At 37.4% G+C, this 21,254-nt stretch overlaps 2 protein-coding genes across 8 annotated transcripts in view; both read right to left on the bottom strand.

Moving 5' to 3' along the window:
• The window catches only part of camk2b2 (calcium/calmodulin-dependent protein kinase (CaM kinase) II beta 2), a 59,153-nt gene that overhangs the window by 26,001 nt on the left and 11,898 nt on the right, over nt 1-21,254 (bottom strand). For 5 of the 7 annotated variants that reach the window (XM_088070675.1, XM_088070680.1, XM_088070681.1 and 2 more), the window contains exons 6-12: nt 16,347-16,419; nt 11,314-11,416; nt 5,562-5,645; nt 5,369-5,463; nt 3,990-4,112; nt 2,437-2,520; nt 713-755 (exon numbers count right to left, since the gene is read on the bottom strand). In XM_088070675.1, coding sequence (XP_087926801.1) covers nt 713-755; nt 2,437-2,520; nt 3,990-4,112; nt 5,369-5,463; nt 5,562-5,645; nt 11,314-11,416; nt 16,347-16,419 — 605 coding nt within the window. Of the gene's footprint in view, nt 1-712; nt 756-2,436; nt 2,521-3,989; nt 4,113-5,368; nt 5,464-5,561; nt 5,646-11,313; nt 11,417-16,346; nt 16,420-18,012; nt 18,086-21,254 lie in introns of all 7 variants that reach the window. The other 2 variants (XM_088070676.1, XM_088070679.1) reach the window with 1 other exon arrangement.
• Nucleotides 7,575-9,406, bottom strand: LOC148186236 (uncharacterized). Its single transcript, XM_088071446.1, has one exon. The coding sequence runs from the start codon at nt 9,404-9,406 to the stop codon at nt 7,772-7,774; it is 1,635 nt and encodes a 544-aa protein (XP_087927572.1). The 3' UTR covers nt 7,575-7,771.

The following is a 21,254-nucleotide window of genomic DNA, read 5'->3' as shown; positions in this document are numbered from 1 at the left end:
ATAAAAAATAATAATAACAATAAAAAATAATGATGATGATGATAATAATAATAATAATAATAATAATAATAATAATAATAATAATAATAATAATAATAATTTAAGGAATAAAAAGAAAAAAAATAATAAAAAAATAAAAATACATACATTTTTAAAGAAGAAAAAATAAAAAATAAAATAAAATAAAAAAAACATATATTTTCTAAAGATGCTGATTTCTGTTTTTTTTTGTTATTGTAAATAAAGCATTAGGAAGCCGGCAGGAGCTAAAACGTCGCACATGTGCAGGAGATTTATTCCTCTGCAGCGGCTGTAAACTCAACACACGGGCCCTCTCACAGCAGAGCCAAAATCTGGTTAAGTGTGACACTGAATATGATAAGTGGCTTACAGAGGAATGTTTTATTACGTCTGTACTTCATGATTGATCAGATGTCGCCGAACAAAAAGAGGCTCAGCGGCGTGCAACTAAGAATCAGACAAACAAGTGATATTGTGAGAGATTATGGCCCAAAAACCGAGCAAATATCTGCAGCGCCGCTGCGTTTCCTGCTTTCTGTAACACTGCCGCCCATCAGCCTGCTGTGTGTTCGCGCGTATGTGTGAAGACATGGCAGAAGACAGATGGCACGTCATCCTGTCCTCCCCGTCCTCCCCGTCCTCCCCGTCCTCTCCCCGTTCCCAAGGCTCTCTTTGAGGAGCTGCAACTCACCAGAGAAGTTCCTGGAGACGAGCATGGTGGTCAGGATGGCGCCCTGCGGAGGGAGAGGAGGAGACGAGGGTGAGGAGGGTGAGGAGGGAGAGGAGGGAGAGGAGGGAGAGGAGGAGACGAGGGTGAGGAGGGTGAGGAGGGTGAGGAGGAGACGAGGGTGAGGAGGGTGAGGAGGGTGAGGAGGGAGAGGAGGGAGAGGAGGGAGAGGAGGAGACGAGGGAGAGGAGACGAGGGTGAGGAGGGAGAGGAGGAGACGCTTTCAGACGAGCACCTTCATGCACACAGGACAGTCCTGCTTCATTGAGTGAGACTGTATGAGGTATTTTAGGTATTTAAGGACATTTCTAGGACTTTAGGATGTTTCTCAGATTTTAGGGAAGTTTCAAGGATTGTAGGACGTTTCTACGATTTTAGGAAATTTCTCAGAGTTTAGGACATTTCCAGGATTTTAGCACGTATCTACGATTTTAGGACATTTCTAGATCTTTGGAAGTTCCTCAGATTTTAAGACTTTTCTAAGATTTTAGGACATTTCTAGGATTTTAGGAAATATCTAGGTTTTTAGGACACCTCGGATTTCAGGACATTCCTAGGATTTTAGGACATTTCTCAAAGTTTAGGAGTTTTCTACAATTTCTGGATTTTTCTAGGATTTTAGGACGTTTCCAGAATTTTAGCATGTATCTAAGTTTTTTAGGACATTTCTAGATTTTTGGAAGTTTTTTGGATTTTAGGACATTTCTAAGACTTTTGGACATTTCTCAAAGTTTATGAGTTTTCTACAATTTCTGGATTTTTCTAGGATTTTAGGACATTTCCAGGATTCTAGCATGTATCTACGATTTTAGGAAGTTTTTTGGATTTTAGGACGTTTGTAGGATTTTAGGACATTTCCAGGATTTTAGGACATTTCCAGGATTTTAGCATGTATCTACGATTTTAGGACATTTCTAGATTTTTGGAAGTTTTTTGGATTTTAGGACATATCTAAGATTTTAGGACATTCCTAGGATTTTAGGACATTTCTCAAAGTTTAGGAGTTTTCTACAATTTCTGGATTTTTCTAGGATTTTAGGACGTTTCTCAGATTTTAGGACATTTCCAGAATTTTAGCATGTATCTATGAATTTAGGAAGTTTTTTGGATTTTAGGACATTTCTAGGATTTTAGGACGTTTGTAGGATTTTAGGATGTTTCTCGGATTTTAGGACACTTCCAGGATATTAGGAAATTTTCAAGATTTTAGCACGTATCTACGATTTTAGGAAGTTTTTTGGATTTTAGGACATTTCTAGGATTTTAGGACGTTTGTAGGATCCTCTTCCTCGCTGTCATAACATTTAAAACTCACTGCTGTTCTCTGTTTTTCTCTCGATTCAAACGGCTTTACTGGAAACGCTGTTACGTTACTGCCAGAGCTGAATTACATTTCACACAAGAGAACAATCACAGGATGACAGGATCTCTCTCTGCGTGTGAGGAGCCAAATATCACACGAGCGTCGGGTCTGAATAAAACATAAAAAATCCCCTCTGTGTGGCTGAGGACACGACGTCACTCTGACAGAGACACGATGATACGGACACTATCGTGTCTGAAAAGAGCTTTAAATGTGGACGGGTCCACAAATGTGTCTGATGATGTTTGTCACCGGAGGGAGACGGAGAAACTCGAGGAGGCACAAAATGTCTTTTTTAGTGAGACCTCGTGGAGCGTGTTCCCACCTTGAGTTTCCTCCTGGCGTTGAACTTCTTGAGGCACTCGACTGTCTCCTGTCTGTGCATCATAGAGGCGACTGTCGAGCGTTGCTGCGGGGAGACAAGAGAGAGAAAGAGATGCTGAAAATAACACATGAGACGAGCAGCTCTGACAGTGACAGGTTTATGTGGGCAGGAGCTGTCGGAGATACTCGCTTCCCTGAACGTGTTCATTCGGAGGCTCTTTAGGTGACGACATTTTTGGCAAAAAAAACCTGCGGCTGAAAACCTCAGCTCGACTTTACGATGTCCTGACAATCGACGCTCTCGTATTAAGTGACTGTGTTTTATAACGTCTGAGGTCGGCACACTTAGGAAACTCATCTGCAGAGTGAAAAGTAGTCTGAAAGTAGAAAAGCTGTAACATAAAAATACGTCATTACAAGTAAAAGTCCTGCAATAAAGTGTCACCTAGAATAAAAGTATATTATTATCATTATTCATTATTATTCATTATTCATTTATTTATTTATTATTAACATTATTACTATTTATAACAATATTTATAAAACAAACAAAAAAATTAAATATATATTTTCTTAAGTATTTTTTTTGTAACATAATTTCAAACATAAAATTATTATAACATAAATGAAGTTTTCTTAATGTTTTTATCCTAATGGATAATTGTTCTAATAATCCTCCCCTCTTTTTTAAAATACATTTTTTGGAAATGTTCTTGTCATAATTTCGTAATTTCTTGCCATTTTTGAAACATTTCTTGCCAATATCCTAAAAACAGATCTCGATTTATAACAGTGCATGACATTTCATAAGCTTATTAAATGTAAATTAACTATAATTCAATGATCATTTTTATGTCAGTCAATTAAATAATCCACCAATCATTGAAGCTCTAACATCCAATAATAATAACAATAACAATAATAATAACGATGGTAATAATAATATAATGATCAGATCATTAAAACATTAATTTTGGTAATTATTGATCAAATAATGAACAACTTTTTGGGGTGCCAGCTGGCATTTATATGAAGAAGTATTGTAAATACATTTTTACATGCTGACTTCTTATAGGAGAGATCACAATACGTCATTTTTCTCTCCATGACGAGTGACTGTAAAAACGTTTATGGCATTTTAAACAACCTTTTACGTTAAATAACTGTCACAAAAAGAGCCTTTGCTCGAAAAAAAAAAAACCTTTCCTTTTTTCTTCACACTTTTACGAGCAACAAATCATTTCAGATAAACTCCTCCACTGTAACTGCACCGATCAGAGCGTCCTATAAGCCGGTGACGGTGATTTTGGGTGATGAAGAGCACGCAGAGGTGCTGATCCGAGGGTTTGGTTGCTCTTTTGACCTCCAAGATAAGCTGACCCAGAATCTGCACCATATCGGAGATTGCATGTTTGGAAACAGATGGTGCTGATATTTGGCGGTTTTGGGACAGATGTTCACAAACTTGCTGTGAGAGGATTTAGAAATAACAAATAGTTGGGAGTATCAGTCGCGAAATATTGATTGCTGGCTGTTCCTGGTGTGTGTACTCACGCAGACCCACGGGTGCTTCAGAGCCTCCTGGGCGGTGATTCTTTTAGCCGGGTTGATGGTCAACATCTGGTTGATCAGATTTTTAGCCTCTGGAGTCACCGTGTCCCACTCTGGGGAGGGAAACTAAAGCGCGCGCGCACACACACACACACACACACACACACACACACACACACACACACACACACACACACACACACACACACACACACACACACACATGCATGATCACATTTGTATTAAAAACACCATAATGTCTAATATAACCTTTAGGGACTGTTTGGTGCATTTCACGACCTTTTCATTCTTCTTTTTTTTTATATAATTGTGTGTGTTGATGCATGTGTCCTAAATGTAGTCCAGATTGTGTATTTGAGTGTAATCAGTGAATTTGCAGCTCAGCTCCTACAATAAGTCTAAAATACACTGTGGAAACTAAATAGTTACATTCAGACTGTTCAGGTCCAAAAATGCTCCATTGAAACCCATTCAAACTGACATTTTTGATCCCACAGCCATCAGAGCAGAAAAACAGGACTTGTATTATTTCTGGGTGTCATTCTGGGCTTTTGACTCTGAATTTGTCATTTTGACTATTTTCCACCTGATGAAGTCATTTTGACCATATTTGGCATATGGAGGAAATACATGCTATTTCCACTAGGTGACCTGTCACAGTCAATGTAGCTGCTGATCACTGACAGATCCCAGACTGTCAGCAGCAAAAAAATCAACTTGCATGTATTATATTGAAGACAATTAAATTTTTTTTTTTTAAATGTATAGATATAGTGGCATCACAATAAAAACCTGGCATTTAAAGGGTTAAAATTCTGAAATTTTATGAATATTTGATATTTATGATTAAGAGTGATTTTGATTACAAAACGAAGTCAATGAAAGCAGAAAATCATGTTAATGCATATTTTTTAATGCTTGATTTTGAAAAGTGCAGGTTGTGAGCAGAGCGATGTGAGTGTGAGTGTTTGACTCTGCACAAAAAAATAATAATGTATAAAAATCAATGTTGCTGCTAATCATTGACACATCCTTGAATGTGATAATAATAAAAAAAAAATGCACTTAGCATGCAGTATATATAAAATAATTATGTTTTTATGGTCTTTTTCCATCCAAAAACATAATGACATCATGAAAAAAACTGGCATTCAAATGGTTAAAACTCCAAAAAATAATGAATATTTGATATTTATGATTAGGACTGATGTTGATTAAAAACTTAAACTTAATGCAAGTAGAAAATAACATTAATGTATAATATTTTTATCGCCTGATTGTGAGTGTGTGTGATATTCAAACAGGCCCTGACGGTTAAACACACAATAAATCTGATTTAAAGTGCGAGTGTTTTTTCTCACATCGTACGCTCCAGCTTTGATCTGCTGGTAGAGTTTGTGCTGGTCCTCGTCCCAAAACGGAGGGTATCCAACCAAAAGGATGTAGAGGATCACACCTGCACACCGAAACACACACTTAGCCTGAGTGACGAGAAGGAGAGCGAGGCGGCGGCGGCGGCGATGATGCTGAAACAAACAGAGAAAAAGAGCTCACCACAAGCCCAGATGTCCACAGGTTTGCCGTACGCCTCCTTCCTCAGCACCTCCGGGGACAAGTATCCGGGAGTCCCTGCGAAACCTGCGCACACAAACACAAACAAACACACATCAGCGGCCAGCTTTGTGCAAATAAGTGTGTTTTGTAAGAAAGGTTTTGCATTTCCGAAAACAACCCTCAAGGAAGTCGAGGAAGTTCGTTGACGTTGCTATAAAGTGACGACAGGGAGGAGGTATCAAAACACCCCAAAAAACATCAGACTTTAACAGACACAGCTGTTTGTTTCATCTTTTTTTTCCCAAACTTTCATTCTGATTTGACGTTATGATTTTGATTTTTGAAATTTCTGAAATTTTTTTTAAAAAACAAAGCTGACAGACAAAAAAAAGTAATATTTACAGACATTAAAAATTCAAAAAGAAAAGGTCAAACATATAATGACTTGGTTTACATTTCCAAAAAAGAAAATAAATAAGTACAGAGTTAATTAATCCCACCCCTTCTTCATAAGTCATTGAATTTTAATTAACCAGCTTCCTTATTACCTTAAAGCTATACTCTAATTAACTAAATATATATATGCATACACCCACCAACCCAAAATCAAATACCTACAATTTTCCATTCTTACTTACAGAAAAAAGAGGAAGATGAACTCAGAAAAAAAGAATTAAGTAACCAAATAAATAAAAACAGTAACCTCTGTGATTGTCAAACCCCCTCTTTATCTGTACTCTGTAATAATAATAATGTTTTTATACATTTTAAACTGGTTTATGTTTGTACATTGTTTCAGCTCCATATTTAAACTGCTCCTTTGCTTCACTCTGCATGTTGTTAAACAGTTTTTTTTCCCGGTGGTGAGAACACTAAGTTCTGAAATGAAATGTTCCCGTCTGCAGGTTCGGGCGATATTTTGGATGACAACAGCTGGTGAGCTGCAGATGTGGATGAAGGTCGTAGCAGCCGTCACATTGTGAGAGTTTTGATGAGTCTGTTGTTGTAAGAGCTCTGGATTTCACACACCAGCGTAAAGTGTCCTTTCGATAAAATATGTAAAATAATGCGACACCACACCTGTCAGCGACGGTGAAACGTAATGATGAATCATGTCCGCAATGCAAGAAACAAAGTCTAACTTTACTGCTCACTGTGAATGTCTGCGTGTTTATTTTTGACAGTGAGTATATCGTATTATACTTTATTAATATACAAATACAAATTCAATCTTTCTATTATTATTATTATTATTATTATTATTATTATTATTAATTGCAGATTTTTAAAAGTTTTTAAAAAATAGTGATTTCATTTTTTCATTTTTTTTTTTAAAGACAAAAATGGTTATTTTTATTACTTTAACATTTTTGGAATTTCAAAAAAACTGTTTTTTTTCATAAATTTTTTTTGATGATTTTTTTAACAAAAGATGCCTTTACTGCTAATTATAGAAACCAATTCAAAAATCCCATTGACTTGAATATAAAGGGAACCAGGAGGCGAGTTTGTAAATCCCATAGTACTCTTCCTCTTATCGGTGTACTCTGATACTCTTACTCCAACCCTAACAATCCATAATGTAAATACTTTTATTGTTCATATGCAGTCATGCTGACATTAGAAGGTCATAACATGTGCCGCATATCACATCTCATGAAAATATTGGCTGAAATTTAGTTGCTAACGTGTCCTGTAAAATGTACCTAAATTCACCTAAAACACACATCAAAGGTATAAGTACACTGAAGGCAGTTCTCGTTCCGCTTTCTGTGTACACACGAACGCATTTAAATGGCAACACTTGTTTTTCCCCCAAAGTCAGAGTGTCATGGTAACGGTGCAGCGCTATTGCAACTGATTTAAAAAGACAAACTGTCAGATAAGATTGATTTATTTTTTTAATTTATTTATTTATTTATTTATTTATTTATTTGGGGGTGGGGGTGGGGGTAGGGGTGGGGTAGGGGTAGGGGTGGGGTTGGGGTGGGGGTGGGGGGTGGGGGATGACAGTTGATTATTGATTGATTTGTTTTGTTAAATTGAAGGGAACCGGATCACCCGGAGATTACCCTTGTTTGTCCGATGTTGAGGGAACCGGATCACCCGGAGCCCTTGTGGGTTTTTTTAGGGAACCGGATCACCCGGAGCCCTTGTGGGTTTTTTTAGGGAACCGGATCACCCGGAAACCCTTGAGAAGAGAGAGGATGTTACTCCCCTCTCCTCTCCCTCGCCTTCCTCTCCTTCTTCTCTCTCTTCTCTCTCTCTGCCGTTTCTTTCTTCTGTCTTTTCAGCTCCTCCTTTTGTCTCTTCTCATCTTCCTTTCTCTCTTTCTTCTCTCTCTCCTCTCTCTCCTTCCTCTCTTTCTTCAGCCTTTTTTCTTCCTCCTTAGCTGCCTTCTTTTCCTTCTTCTTCATCTTTGCCTTTTCCTTGTCCGTTTTTTTTGCAAGCTCCTGGAGGCTGGTGTTGTCCTGCATCAGGAGCTCGACTGTCTCGTCCAGTTGACCATTTTTCTGGCGCAACTCCTCCTCCTTCTCACTGCTGTCTTTCAGCAGCTCCTGGAGGCTGAGGTTGCGCGCCTGAAGGTCTTTCTTTTCATTAGTGAGGAGTCTGATGTTTTCCTCCATCTGGCGCATTTGTTGGCGCAAATCCTCCTCCTTTTTGCTGTTGTCTTTCTGGAGCTCCTGGAGGCTGGTGTTGTCCTGCATCAGGAGCTCGACTGTCTTGTCCATTTGACCGTTTTTCTGGCGCAACTCCTCCTCCTTCTCACTGCTGGCTTTCAGCAGGTCCTGGAGGCTGAGGTTGCGCACCTGAAGGTCCATCTTTTCATCAGTCAGGAGTTTGATGTTGTCCTCCTTCTGGCGCATTTGTTGGCGCAAATCCTCCTCTTTCGTGCGGCTGTCTCTGTGGAGCTCCTGGAGGGTGAGGAGACGCTCCTGGAGGCTGGTGTTCTCGTCTGTCAGGAGCTTGATGGTGTCCTCCATTTGGCAGGCTTTGGTTTGCCAACCCTCTCTGTTAAAGCTCTCCTCCTTTGCATCCAGCTCGGTCTTCATGCGAGCTTCTAGAGTGGTGAGTGTTACTGTCCACTCTGCCTCGCTCTGGATGATCTTATCGTCTTTTTCTTGGAGCTTGGTCTTGCACTCCAAGATTCTGGCCTCAAGAGCACTCTTGTCGGCGGTAAATTGTGCGACCAGATTGTCCTTTTCAAGGCGAACCTGGCGCAATTCTCTGTCATGATTTTCTTGCAGAGATTTGGCTTTGGAGTTCACCTCCTCCACCTTTGCCGACCACATGTTGTTCAAATCTGCTTTGGAGGCCGTTAAGTTCGCTGAGGCAAGTTTGAGGTCGCTGGTTTCCTTCTTCCAGGTCTCTCTCATACTCCGGATCTGCTCTTTCCAGAGCTCAGAGACCCGGTTGAACTCAGCGCTCCAGCGGCGTTTGACTTCCACGGTCTCGTTCTGTGCTCTGCACAGCTGTTGCTGAAGGGAGCGGATAATATCATCCCTCTCCTCCAACAACCTTTTGGTGTCAAACACTGCCTCCTGTGCTCGGTGCTCTTTCTGTGCTTGAGAGAGACTTTCTTGAAGTGAGCGAATCACCTCATCTTTCTCGCGAGCCAATTTCTTCTTTTCACCCTCTACCTGTTTTCTGATGGCTCTCTCAGACTTAAGAGCCTTCAAGATCTTCTGCTTTTCCAGGTCATTGAGGGTGATCTGTTGCTGCAGAGTAGCAACATCCACGGGCAGCTCACAGGAAGTCTGCAGGTCCTGGATCTCTGTGCTGGGAGTTGGGATGGAGGTTTCTCCCACCTGCACCTGCTGAACTGAGCTGTCCTGGTTTTGCATGATGGTCCAAATGTAATACACAAATGTAATATGTGAGGAAAGAGTCTAGTGAAGGTCAGCCCGACACTTCAACGACTAGATTGATGGTAGGCTGAAGAAAGGTTTCTTGGAGATGTTGTGTGGTGAAGAAAATCCTTGTCTGTACGGACGATTGTTGTTTGGCAAGCTGAAGTTATCTGCTGCAGCACCGGAGCGATACTGAGTCAGCTGACTGTGAGACTGACTAAAGGTAAGATTCAGAGGATCAAAGGCCTTCTGAACATCAAAGGACGGAATGTGATGTCATTGGGCTTTACAGTTCCAAAAATGTGACATCACACTGTGACATCACACTGCGACATCACACTGTGACGTCACACTGCGACATCATACTGTGACATCACACTGTGACATCACACTGCATGGTCACATGACCTCTGGAGATTTTCTCCAGATCATTTTAAATAATTTTCAAAATCAATAAATTTCTTGCAAATTGCAAATTTCTTGCCAAGTTGCTTGTTGCCTTTTTTCCAGGTTTTCAAGAAAAAACAAAAAAACATATATATATTTTATTTTTATTTTTTTTCACAGGGTTTAAAGGTTTCAATACTTGTGAAAGACGCAGAAGAAGAAAATTCTTGCAGACTTTTGGCTCTGACTCAAAGTATTAAAAAAGTTTCATGCACTGATTCATTGTGGCCGTAATTGCCTCCTAAAATTTCATTATCTTAGTTCGCTTCTTGAATAGAAAAATGACTACAATAGAATTTTGTTTTTGTTTTCTTTTAAGAAAAGATAGAGAAACTGTAAACAAAAAGATGAAGCAAAGTGTCCTGTCAGTCAGACGGGATGAGTCTAATATTAGAGGGAGAGGAGGCAGAAATCCCGTCGTGTTTACAGACTCGAGGGCACGCTGACAAAAAGGATGAAATGACAGTATGGATGAACGGTGGTGTGGAAGCCTACACTTCTCTCTGCAGCCTTCAGAGTGACAGCTCTGCTGCACGTCACAGCTGCCAACACAGCCCTTCATCATCCAGAGGAGGAAGAGGAGGGAGGAAACGGACTGGCACATGTTCCTGCGGAGGAAACTGGACTCTGAGATTCTCCGGGGCTGCCATTTGTGGGTTTTTAACTTACGATTCAGGTGCGACAACTTACGAACGCACTGTGTCAGACAAATGTTTCATTAACATGATTTACTAAATGCACATTTTGAGACCTGAGTCACAGCAGTCAGGATTTAGATGACTGTACACTACAGGGACCCATATATATAAACAATTTTTTTTTTTTTTTAATTAGTTATTTATTAATTTTTCACTAAAACTTTTAAGGAATGTTTAGGGGGGAAAATGTTGTTTTTTTCTTTTAACATGTTGGGGTGATTTTTTTTTTTTACTTTTTTTTGTCCTTTAGTCCATTTCAAAGAAAAACTTTGTGATTTTTAAAAACATAAATTTTTTGCAATTTTAGCATTTTTTGCTCTTTAGAAATTTGTGGACGTATTTTTAAGGGAAAAAAATTATATAATTTTTTTAGCATCTTTTTTAGAAATTCATGGAAATTTTTTTCCTTAAAGATTTTAAGCGTGTTTTTTTTCTTCACACATTTTTGGTGATTTTTTAAAGATTTTTTTTTTGGTCCATTTTTAAAAGATTTTTTTTTTTGTGATTTTTTTTTTTAAGAAAACATACCTTCCAAACCTTTTGGCCCAGTTTTGCTAAATGTCTGTCAGTACATCGGCTGCAGGCAGACCTGTAAACTGCATATGTGCATCAGATTGAGGGGGTGGGGCTTTGCAAGAGGATTAGTTTGGTCAGGAAGTTGCAGATAATGTATGTAATTGTTCTCTGGTCAGTCCAGGTGTGCACACTGCACGTGTGTGATGCACGTGTTGTGTGTGTGATGTCCGTGTAACGTACCAAACCAAGCCTGCTGGTCTCCCTGAACCTCGATGGCGAGTCCGAAGTCGGCCAGCTTCACCGCGGCGTTCTTACACTTGCTGGCCAGCAGCAGGTTCTCCGGCTGCGAGCACGACACAAACAGCAAACAGTCACATTACGAAAACTCTCCTTGTGCAAGAGACATTTACATAATTTCAAACCTCCGCTCTGAAAATCTGTGGCGATGTAAACATCCTCAATGTGTCAGAATAAAGAACAACTTTTTTAATGTAGACGCTGGCATTTAGGCGTTTGTAGTTGTGCATCTTTTTGGGTGATTTTGCAACTCTCTCTAACTTGATTTTGAATTTTTTGAATCTCCACGTGGTCATTTCGTATCTCTTCATAGTTCTTTCGGGTTATTTTGTAGTCATTTTGCATCTCTCAGTTGCCTTTTTAGTTTTGTGTCTCCCTGTCATCATTAAGTGGCTCTTTGTGGTCATTTTGTGTCTCTCAGTTGCCTTTTTAGTTGTTTTGCATCTCCCTGTCATCATTTTGTGTCTCTTTGCTTTCACTTTGCATCTTTTCGATGTCTTCGTGGTCGTTTTGTATTTCTGTCTAGTCACTTTGCATCTCTGAAATAACTTTGCATCTTCTTGTAGTTACTTTACATCTCTCTGTTTTTGTTTTGCATCCCTTTGTACTCAACTGCATTTCTTTTTAGTCATTTTGCATCTCTTTGTTGTTGTTTTTTGTGTTTCTTTGTGTCATCAGTCACTTTGTGCAGAGGTTCTGGTCCAGAAGTCCTGGACCTGTACGTCTGTTAAGTGATCCATCTGTGATACTTAAAAGCCAACACCCTGGTACGGAGCTCGAGGGGGACCAACCTGATTTCAGAGGGGTACCGTGTCACGCCTCTGGTCTGCATTTCAAATAAAAACTTTCCTTCTCTTGCTTCTGGTTTTCACAGGAAAGAAAGTGTGACCGAGCACTGGGATGTAACCAGTTAAACCCGGATCAGAGGACTAAGAATAGCCACGGATGCAGCGCACAAGCATTCATACCCACACTTATACATATTCTAACACACACACACACATACACACACACACACACACACACACACACACACACACACACACACACACTCTCTGAGGCTGAGACGGACAGATGGGACTTGAAAAATGTGTATAAGCCTTTTTTTTGCCATTTGTTTACTTGAGGAAGAGCAACACAGCTTGTCTTTCTGCAACAGTCGTGTCTTTCCTGCTCAGACGCTGATGTAACAGCAATCTGACAAACATCTACACACGAGTCCGCAGCACGCACTGCGAACACGGCTCCTCGTTTTATAACCGGCGGCTGCTCATCGTGATTGATTTGTGCCGATAATCATTCCAGCACAGAAACAGCTGGACGTGTCGCTCCAGCTGCAGGACAGTCATCATGTCACCCTCTGCTGGCTGCTCCACAAACTCATTAGAGGACTTTTGACTCTTAAACAGGAGTAAAAAACATTTAAAAAGAGGCCGAACCAAATTAAATTATGCAACATGAATACAAAAAACTACAAAATCTCATAGTTTCTGGTACTGAAATACACAGTAAAATCATTTTTTAAGAAATAGTGAGGATCTTTGTCAGGTTTCCCACCAATTTGGGACAATTGCACTTGTAACTCCACATAGAAGAGACGAGAAGAGTGTATTTAGGTTAGGGTGTATTTATTTTATTTTTATTTTGGCTGTAGACTTCTGTTTAGGTGAGTGCTGTACTGTATATATCTGTTTCATTTTGGCCTTTATATATATATATATATATATTTTTTTTTTAATGGGAAGATTTTTGAAAAATCAAATCAAATCAAAATATATAATCAAATAAAATTATACAATATAGTATTTGAAATTAAATTATAAGCACATTTAAGTGTAGCTATAAATACATTTATTTTGAAAAATAAAGTAAAATTAAATACATTTCATATTTATTTGGAAATAACCTCATCTTAGACAAGATCAGGTCAGCCTATTAGAGGTTACTAAACACGGATTTAGCGTGGATTTCTAAACTTCATTCGTAGGTTATTGTTAATTTCTGAAACATTTTTCTCATTATTGATTATTCTGCTGATATTTTTTATTAATCATTTAATCAGCTGAATACAGAAAATCAAAATTACTCAGAAACCAAAGTGAAGTCTTCTCAAGTCAAAATAATGACAAATTGTGAAGCACTTTAAATTGTCTTTGTGTATAAAATGTGCCATATATATAATCTTAAAAAGAATTTATGTAACAATTTTTTTTATCAGTACATTCAATAATTGATAAATTAACTAGTTGTTGCAGCTCTCTCTTGTCTATTGTCAAAAAACTGCTAACTTTTGAAGCCATTAATCAGAAATGACATTTAGTTTAGAGAGTTTATGCGAAGAACAAGTGGATCCTTTGAGGTGCGAGTTGACATTTTGGCTCCTCGTTAACAAGGTCGGGCTGTTTTAACTCCGCGGAGTCTGAGTCAGAGAGAGTGACAAGAAAAATAAAAGAGAGCAAGTACGAGGTGATCTTGCTCATTTCCAAAAGCACAAAGATGGCGAGTTTATTTAATTGGGGAATAAAAGAACTCTCTGCGCTGGGAACGACACAATATATACGGATTAATCTTTGTTTTGGTGTTCCCCTTTTTTAAATATATTGCGCAAAAACAAGCATGTGAATAAAAAATAAAAATAAACCACGCACACACAAAATAGTACTCATTAAAACCAGGAACCGAGGAAATGCTACCATAAGTGAAGAAACACCAGAGGCAGGAAAAAAAAAGAAAGATTAAAAAAAGTAAATAAGTAAACAAATAAATAGATTAATAAATAACATAGCAATAGTAATAAGAAAAAAATAGATAAGTAAATCAGTAAAATAAGCAAACTGTAAATAAAAGGTCAAAAGCAGAAAGTAAAATAAATAATAAATATGTAAAAATAATAAAATGATAAAAAAAATAGTAAAAACTGTAAAACAGACTAAAATATATAAATAAATAGTCAATAAATATATAAACTTCAACTAAAAGCCAAACTAAAAAGGGTCGGTGTTGAGTTTGCTTTTTAAATTATTAACCCCTTCTGCAGCCTCAGCTCTGCAGGCAGGATGTTCACAACTAACGAGAAAACAACGACAACAACAACAACGACAACAACAACAACAACAACAACAACAACAACAGCAGCAGCTCCGCGTCGTTTCCTCTGCAGTAACTTAATTAACCTCCACGAGGGAAACCTTCCTGCCCTCCTCTGAGGTCACCTGTGCTGCTCCTCTGAGTCTCGCTGCAATAACGTGAGCTGAGCCGAGAGCGGCGTCTCAATAAAAACTCATATTCATAAATATAAACAACTCGCCCATGAAACAAGAACCACGGTGTTGTTTTGCATCTTAAAGAAACAGGCGACACTTTAACGCCCTCTTTAAGGTTCAAACGCAGCTTATAAATGATTAATAAAATGGCCTTAAACACATTATAGCTGGCCGCAGTCGTAAGCACACAAGGACATTTTTAACTGTTCATGAATATTTTTGTTAATGACTATAACTCCTCTGAGCGGTGTCACTTTAAAAATCCTTTAAAATAATGTGAAAAAAATAGCTGCAATTACATAATTTTACCAGGAACTAAATCAACTGTGTTCATAATCATGGTAATAAGTTTATGACACTTTAAATTCCTTTTAAATAATTTAGAAATATTTGTTGGACCAAATTGATTTTTTTGCTAATAACCAACTTAATATGATTTTTATGTACATATGCATAAACAGCCAATAAATATTTCCAATAAACAATATACAAACAAATATTTTTAAACAGACTAAAATTGTATAGACTCAGTTAGATATATGTTGGTAATTTAATTTTAAATTTTTAGTATTATTTATTACTTTTAAGTGTTTATAATGTCCTATTGCAGAAACATTAAATACAAACAAATAATTCAAATAAATACATGAATTCAAACATTTAAAAATAATCAGCTGAAATAATATTATTTAATATGTGTTTATTACAAAAAATTGTAGCATACTATGAATTGTTATACACGTTATTATCATATAAATGTCTTGTTATTGGTTATGTTTTGTTGTCAATAATTTCTTAACAGTTTATAACACTTACAGATACTTCATAGGAGGAGTTATGGTTTTTAAAAAACATACTACTTTAAAATGCCCTTAAATATGCTTATCATTACACTACGGTATGTTATGAATTGCTTATTAATTGTTTATGTACTGCTTATTGATGATATATTGGGAATTATAATGAAGTGATTCTTTTTTTTGGCATTTATGGCATTACTTTGAGTAATTTTGAGACACTATTTTGAGTAATATAAGATAATTTCCAATTGGAAAAAGACCAGTCAGATGTCATTTTTGTCTAATTACGTCCTCGTCTATGTCCTTAATTATGTCAGACATAAAATTTTGCTTGCATTTAGAGAATTTTAAATTCACATATGCCAAATTAATATTCATATTTATACATATTGTGCTAATTATACTATATTTTTTTGTAATTTGCAGGGTCATATCATACCTATATTTTGGAGCAATTCAGTGAATTTCAAGAGTAACTGAACACCAGGATGAAAAATCCATGTTTTCACAAAATTTCATGTCTTTTGCACCTGAATCCAAACCCGACAGCGATGTGACAGCCCGAAGTACAGCTTTACATCACCGCAGCAAAGTTTCACTTCAGCCACTGAATTTCAGCAAAAACAAGATCTTCAGCTGCTGTTAAGTTGCTCTTTCACTTCAGAGTCAATTAAAAACATTATCATTAGAAACCGACACTTAAATACATGCACAGACGTCAGTCTGAGGCACAAACTCATGCAGGCGTTGGCTGATCAGGCGCGCTGACATGCACAGACAGGCTAGGGTTAAATGCTGCACTTACCAGCCTGCAGAAAGTGGTGCAACAGTGAGACAAACACAACTTCACAGGCCTCCCACAACACACACACAGACACAGACACACACACACACACCCCTGCAGGTGACTCACCTTGAGGTCTCTGTGTACCACCCCCATCTGATGGCAGTGGAGCACGGCCTCCAGGATCTGCTGGATGCAATGACTGCGCGCAAACAGCAGGGGGAGCAGGTTAGTCTGAGCACATTCATGCCCCCCAACTGTCACATCCATGCAGAGGCAGCCACATCTCAATAAAGGGCAAACACACACACACACGCACACGCACGCACACACACGCACATACGTGTATCCTCACTGCACACACAAAAAAGTGTGAACCTGTCTGTGAGCAAACGGAGGGAGAGGGGTCTGTGAACTTTCTGGTCTTTGTATTTTACTCTCAGAAACAGAAATGATAAAAAAAAAATACAAATACAGAAAGATATTCATTTCTAAACCCCCAAATTAGGTCAGAAATAGAAAACACATAAAATGCCACTTTGGTGTCTCTTTTTCTCCTGTCAATAAAAAAAAAATAAATAAATAACAAGAAAACCAAAAATAAAAAAAAAATATTCTTTTTATTTTCTGAAGCAGGAGGTTGTCCTGGGTTAAAAATGAAATAAAATGAAAAACACTGTTAATCCATATACCAGCATTGTTCTGTTACTATATTCTGACATCATTTTATACTTATATATATATATTATATATTTTAGGAAGTTGTATTTATTTACTTATTTATCTCTTTTTTTACCCAACACTTTAAACTTCCAGTTTCAGAAAATTAAAAAGCAGTGTTTTTTTCTCTTGTTTTCTTGTTTGTTTGTTTTTGTTTTTTTTTTATAGGAGAAAAAGAAAATTAAATGATATTTCTATTCTGTATTTTCAATTTCTGAGCCCGAAAACTAAAATGGCATGTTACTATTTGTTTTTTGTTTGTTTGGTTGTTTGCGTATTTCAAAAATGCCTCTTAATTTTGTACAAAAAAAAAGAATATAAAAAAGCAACAAAAACAAACAAACAAAAAAAACTAATGAAAAAAAGTGACGTTTTCTAAAACCGGAACTTTGACGTGAAGTGCCAAAATTGTTTCCTTGGGTATTTTTTAATGAATTTATTTATTTATTTTTATTTTTATTTTTTTAATAAGAGAAAAACAAAATTAAATGGCATTTCTATTCAGTATGGATTTAGAAATTAAATCAAATAACTATTTGTCTTTTGGGTTTTTTTCTGAGACGAAAATCCAAAAACCAAAAAGCACGCTGACCTAGAAGGTGTGCAGTTTGGTATTTTCTGTTGTTAAGAAAAGTCCAAACATTAGTCAGGCAGCGTGGGAGTGCGCTGCAGCTCCACGTGGGCGCCGCTGTGTCTAACCTGCACACTCTCCCGCGTAATTTAGTCGGCAACGCTGCCTTTGACGAAACATTTTAGCAGGTTTCCAAGAGTCTGAAGTAGAGACTGACTTTTACTTTCATTCACTTTCTTTCATGCCTACTCACTCACTCACTCCCTCTCGCAGAGTTTTTATCCGCGAGAGCCCACAGGAAATCACAATTCTAGTTCAGACCGTCTAAAATAGTGCAACAAGAGTCCCAAAAGCCAAAAACCTGAAGACAGGCAGACACGGAGTCAGACAGGCAGGCACAGGCATTTGAAATCACAGGCAGAAATTAAACCGCGAGCACGTGGCCCCTGTGCAGAGAGGGTGCAGGGCAATGCAACAGCATGAGACACACACACTCACACACACCTTGAGGTCCCTGTGCACTATGTCATGTTGGTGGGTGTAAGACACACTGTCTAGAATCTGATGGATACAGTGACTGTGGAGACAAAACGACAGGTGAGGAGCAGATATAAAGGAGGGGACACGGGGAGGAGAGGAAGCATCAGAGACGGTAATACAGAGAAATACAGAGACGGGGAACATCTGACAGGCTGTTTGAGGGAACAGAAGATTAAATGATCAGTTCACCAAAATGACAAACGCAGATTTTCTAACTTATCTCTAACTTTCTGTGTAGATAGTTTGGATATTTTTTCAGGGTTTGAGATATTTATCTTTAAAATTTCTGCAGACACTCCTCTAAAATGAAGGTGCACTGTGCAGCTGCCAGAATAATTATGTAAAAAAAATACAGTCAAGATGCAAACAACTTCACAGAAAAAAACTTAATTTATTACTATTAAAAGTTTCTTTTAAACTGAAAATTTTACCCTGTCCTTTTGGAAGAAAAAAATAAAATTTCTGCAATTCTATCACCAGTCACATTATGTGTAAAAAAACCCAACTCAAATTAAATTAATAATAAGTCAATACAATAAGTCATGTATGATTACTGTTTGTTCGACACTTTTACAAAATGCTTCACAAAATGCATGAAAATAAAACAAAAAATATACATGTTTTTATGTTTGTAAGTTTGCAGATGTTATTTTTAGATGGAAATTAAATAATAATAATAATAATAAATAACAAACATTATTATTATCAATAATAATAATAATTATTATTAGTATTCTAAATATATTATAAGAAATATATTATTAAAATTGTCCTAAAATCTTTATATATCCTATTGCGGATAAATTCAGTTCAAACAGTTAATTTAAATAAATGAATAAATAAATAGATAAATTCAAATAATATACATATGTTTATAAATTTGTAGATGTTATTTTTTAGATGAAAATGTAATGATAGTTAAAGCTGCAAGCAGCGATGAACGGGCCCTTGCACCTCCACACATTTATAGATGAAAATTTAATAATAATACTAATAAAGTGCACAATTGTCCGTCTCTATGTTTCAGCCCTGTGATACTATTATTTCAAGACTCAAAAATATTTGTGGCTCCAGACAGTTTTATACAAAATGGCCAAAGTTCGCTGTTTTGACAGTCAAGGCTGCAGACTGCGATGCTAGATCGGACATTAGAGAATTGCTGTTATTATTATAGTTGCTGAATGTCTGAACCAAATCACATCACAGTCTATCCAATGGCTGCAGGCATTTCACTCCAAATATAAAACGTCAGCTTGCTGGTGGTGCCACTGTAAAAGTCAAAGAATCGCCAAAGTGGTTAAGATTCATCCTCTGGGGAACATGAATGTCAAACAGTCGTTGAGATATTTCAGTTTGGATCGAAACGACTGACAAACTCGCCGATCCCTGAGCTGCTTGCGTGGCGAAAAACTCCTGATAATCCTCAAACCTCACTGTCGACTGTTTTCACTGGAGCTACTTTACACTGAATAAATAGTCTCTGAGGATTATCCAGAATAATGGGGACACTAATGTGGAGAGACACGCTGCTGAGAAATGTTGTCATTAGTCGACGCTGTGAGCCCCAAAAACTAAACTCCACTCTCCTCTGCTATCGGGACGGAAACAGACACATATCTCAAAAACCTGGATGCGTAAAACTACACCCTCTCCACATGGCCGATCTGGATCCGGCTCGTGGTTTACGGGATGAAAATCTGTTTTTTTTTTTTTTTTGTCATTTGGGTGAACCTGCTCTTTAACGGGGTGGAGAACGGAGGGATGGAGCGGCTCTGAGTGCAGATGGAGCACAGAGAGGAAACTGTCAGTGAGATACTGTTGGACAGTAATCAAGCCATGCTAATCACACACCCACACACACAACACATCGAGTGACACACACACACACACACACACACACACACACACACACACACACACACACACACACACACACACACAAATTTATGCAAAGAAAAAAGGGAGGATGAAGGCAGATGAGAGGGGGGAAAGCAAAATAAAAGAAGAGAAAACAGAAGAATAAACAGGAGGTGATTTTCGGGGCTCTGATGTGATTAAATGTGTCCTAAATTCAAACTGGAATTTTGGTGCGAAAGCACAGGTGTGAAAACAAACAGCAGCGAATTCAGCCTCATTGAAATTCATCAGTTTTGTTTCATTTTTAACTCCAAATTTGCTTCAATTTATTTAAACAATAAAACATAATAATTTTTCAGAAATTGGATTTTTTGCAAGTTCATTTAAACGTTGATCCTGACAATAAGCCATGTCGGGGGAATTCGTGAAACTGTTCTCACACCAAAAAAATGTATTTTCATAATTCATTATTAAAAAATGAAATACAAGCTGTGCTCCAATAATAAATGCTTCATCCAATCAGTTTTTGAGTTTGTGGTAATGCAAGAGTATAAGATGTCTGTATGCACACTAAATGGATTGCAACAGGCAAAACACTCTTTAATAATAGCATAATTTCACCATATATTTAGTTTAGTTTCCATTTAAAATATGCAAAACCTCCATCAAATTGAGTCAAGTAACATAAACAAAAAAGTACCATTAATGTAATCAAAGAAACTTAAAAAAAGAGAATTTATGTAACTATAGCTATCTATGTAGGCCTATCCCAAACATGTTAAATGTACTTTAGGAAAATTTCTGTAATAAAAAAAAACAACTTTTGTTGTGCTGCTTTCAGACGCCTTTCAAAAGTAAAAACATGGGGAAAAGGCAATGTGCAACTTGGCAAGAAATGATCTACAAATTGCAAGAAACTCGTAGATATAGACAACTATTTTTTAAAATCTGGGGCGAAATGTCTAAGAAAACAAAACAAAACAATATTTTCTTTTTGTTTTTACTAATTTCTTTCTCTTTTTTTGTTATTTCTTATTTTTCCACTGCTCATTGTTTTCTTTTCATGTTTTTATTAGAGGAATAAAGCCAATTTGCTCTTTGTTCAAAGGTTTAAATTCAAGGTATTTCAGATTAGTGTAAGGACAAGAATGCTTGAGCTTATCAGTTACCACGCTGAGAGAAGAGCTGTGGTATACAGAATTATATATGGCATCATCAGCATAAAAATGTAAGTACGATGCAGAATGGCAGGGATGATAATGTTTCTGTAGACAGGGAATAGAAGAGGACCCAGTATAGACCCCTGTGGGACACCTTAAAAAACTGCTGCTTGAGCTCAACCAAATAAA

Source organism: Plectropomus leopardus, chromosome 20, assembly GCF_026936395.1.
Source record: "Plectropomus leopardus strain MGB_pleo_1.0 chromosome 20, ASM2693639v1, whole genome shotgun sequence".
In the NCBI taxonomy this organism is placed as follows: Eukaryota; Metazoa; Chordata; class Actinopteri; order Perciformes; family Serranidae; genus Plectropomus; species Plectropomus leopardus.
The sequence above is the reverse complement of the archived record's forward strand: the minus strand, read 5'-3'. Positions and strand labels throughout refer to the sequence as shown.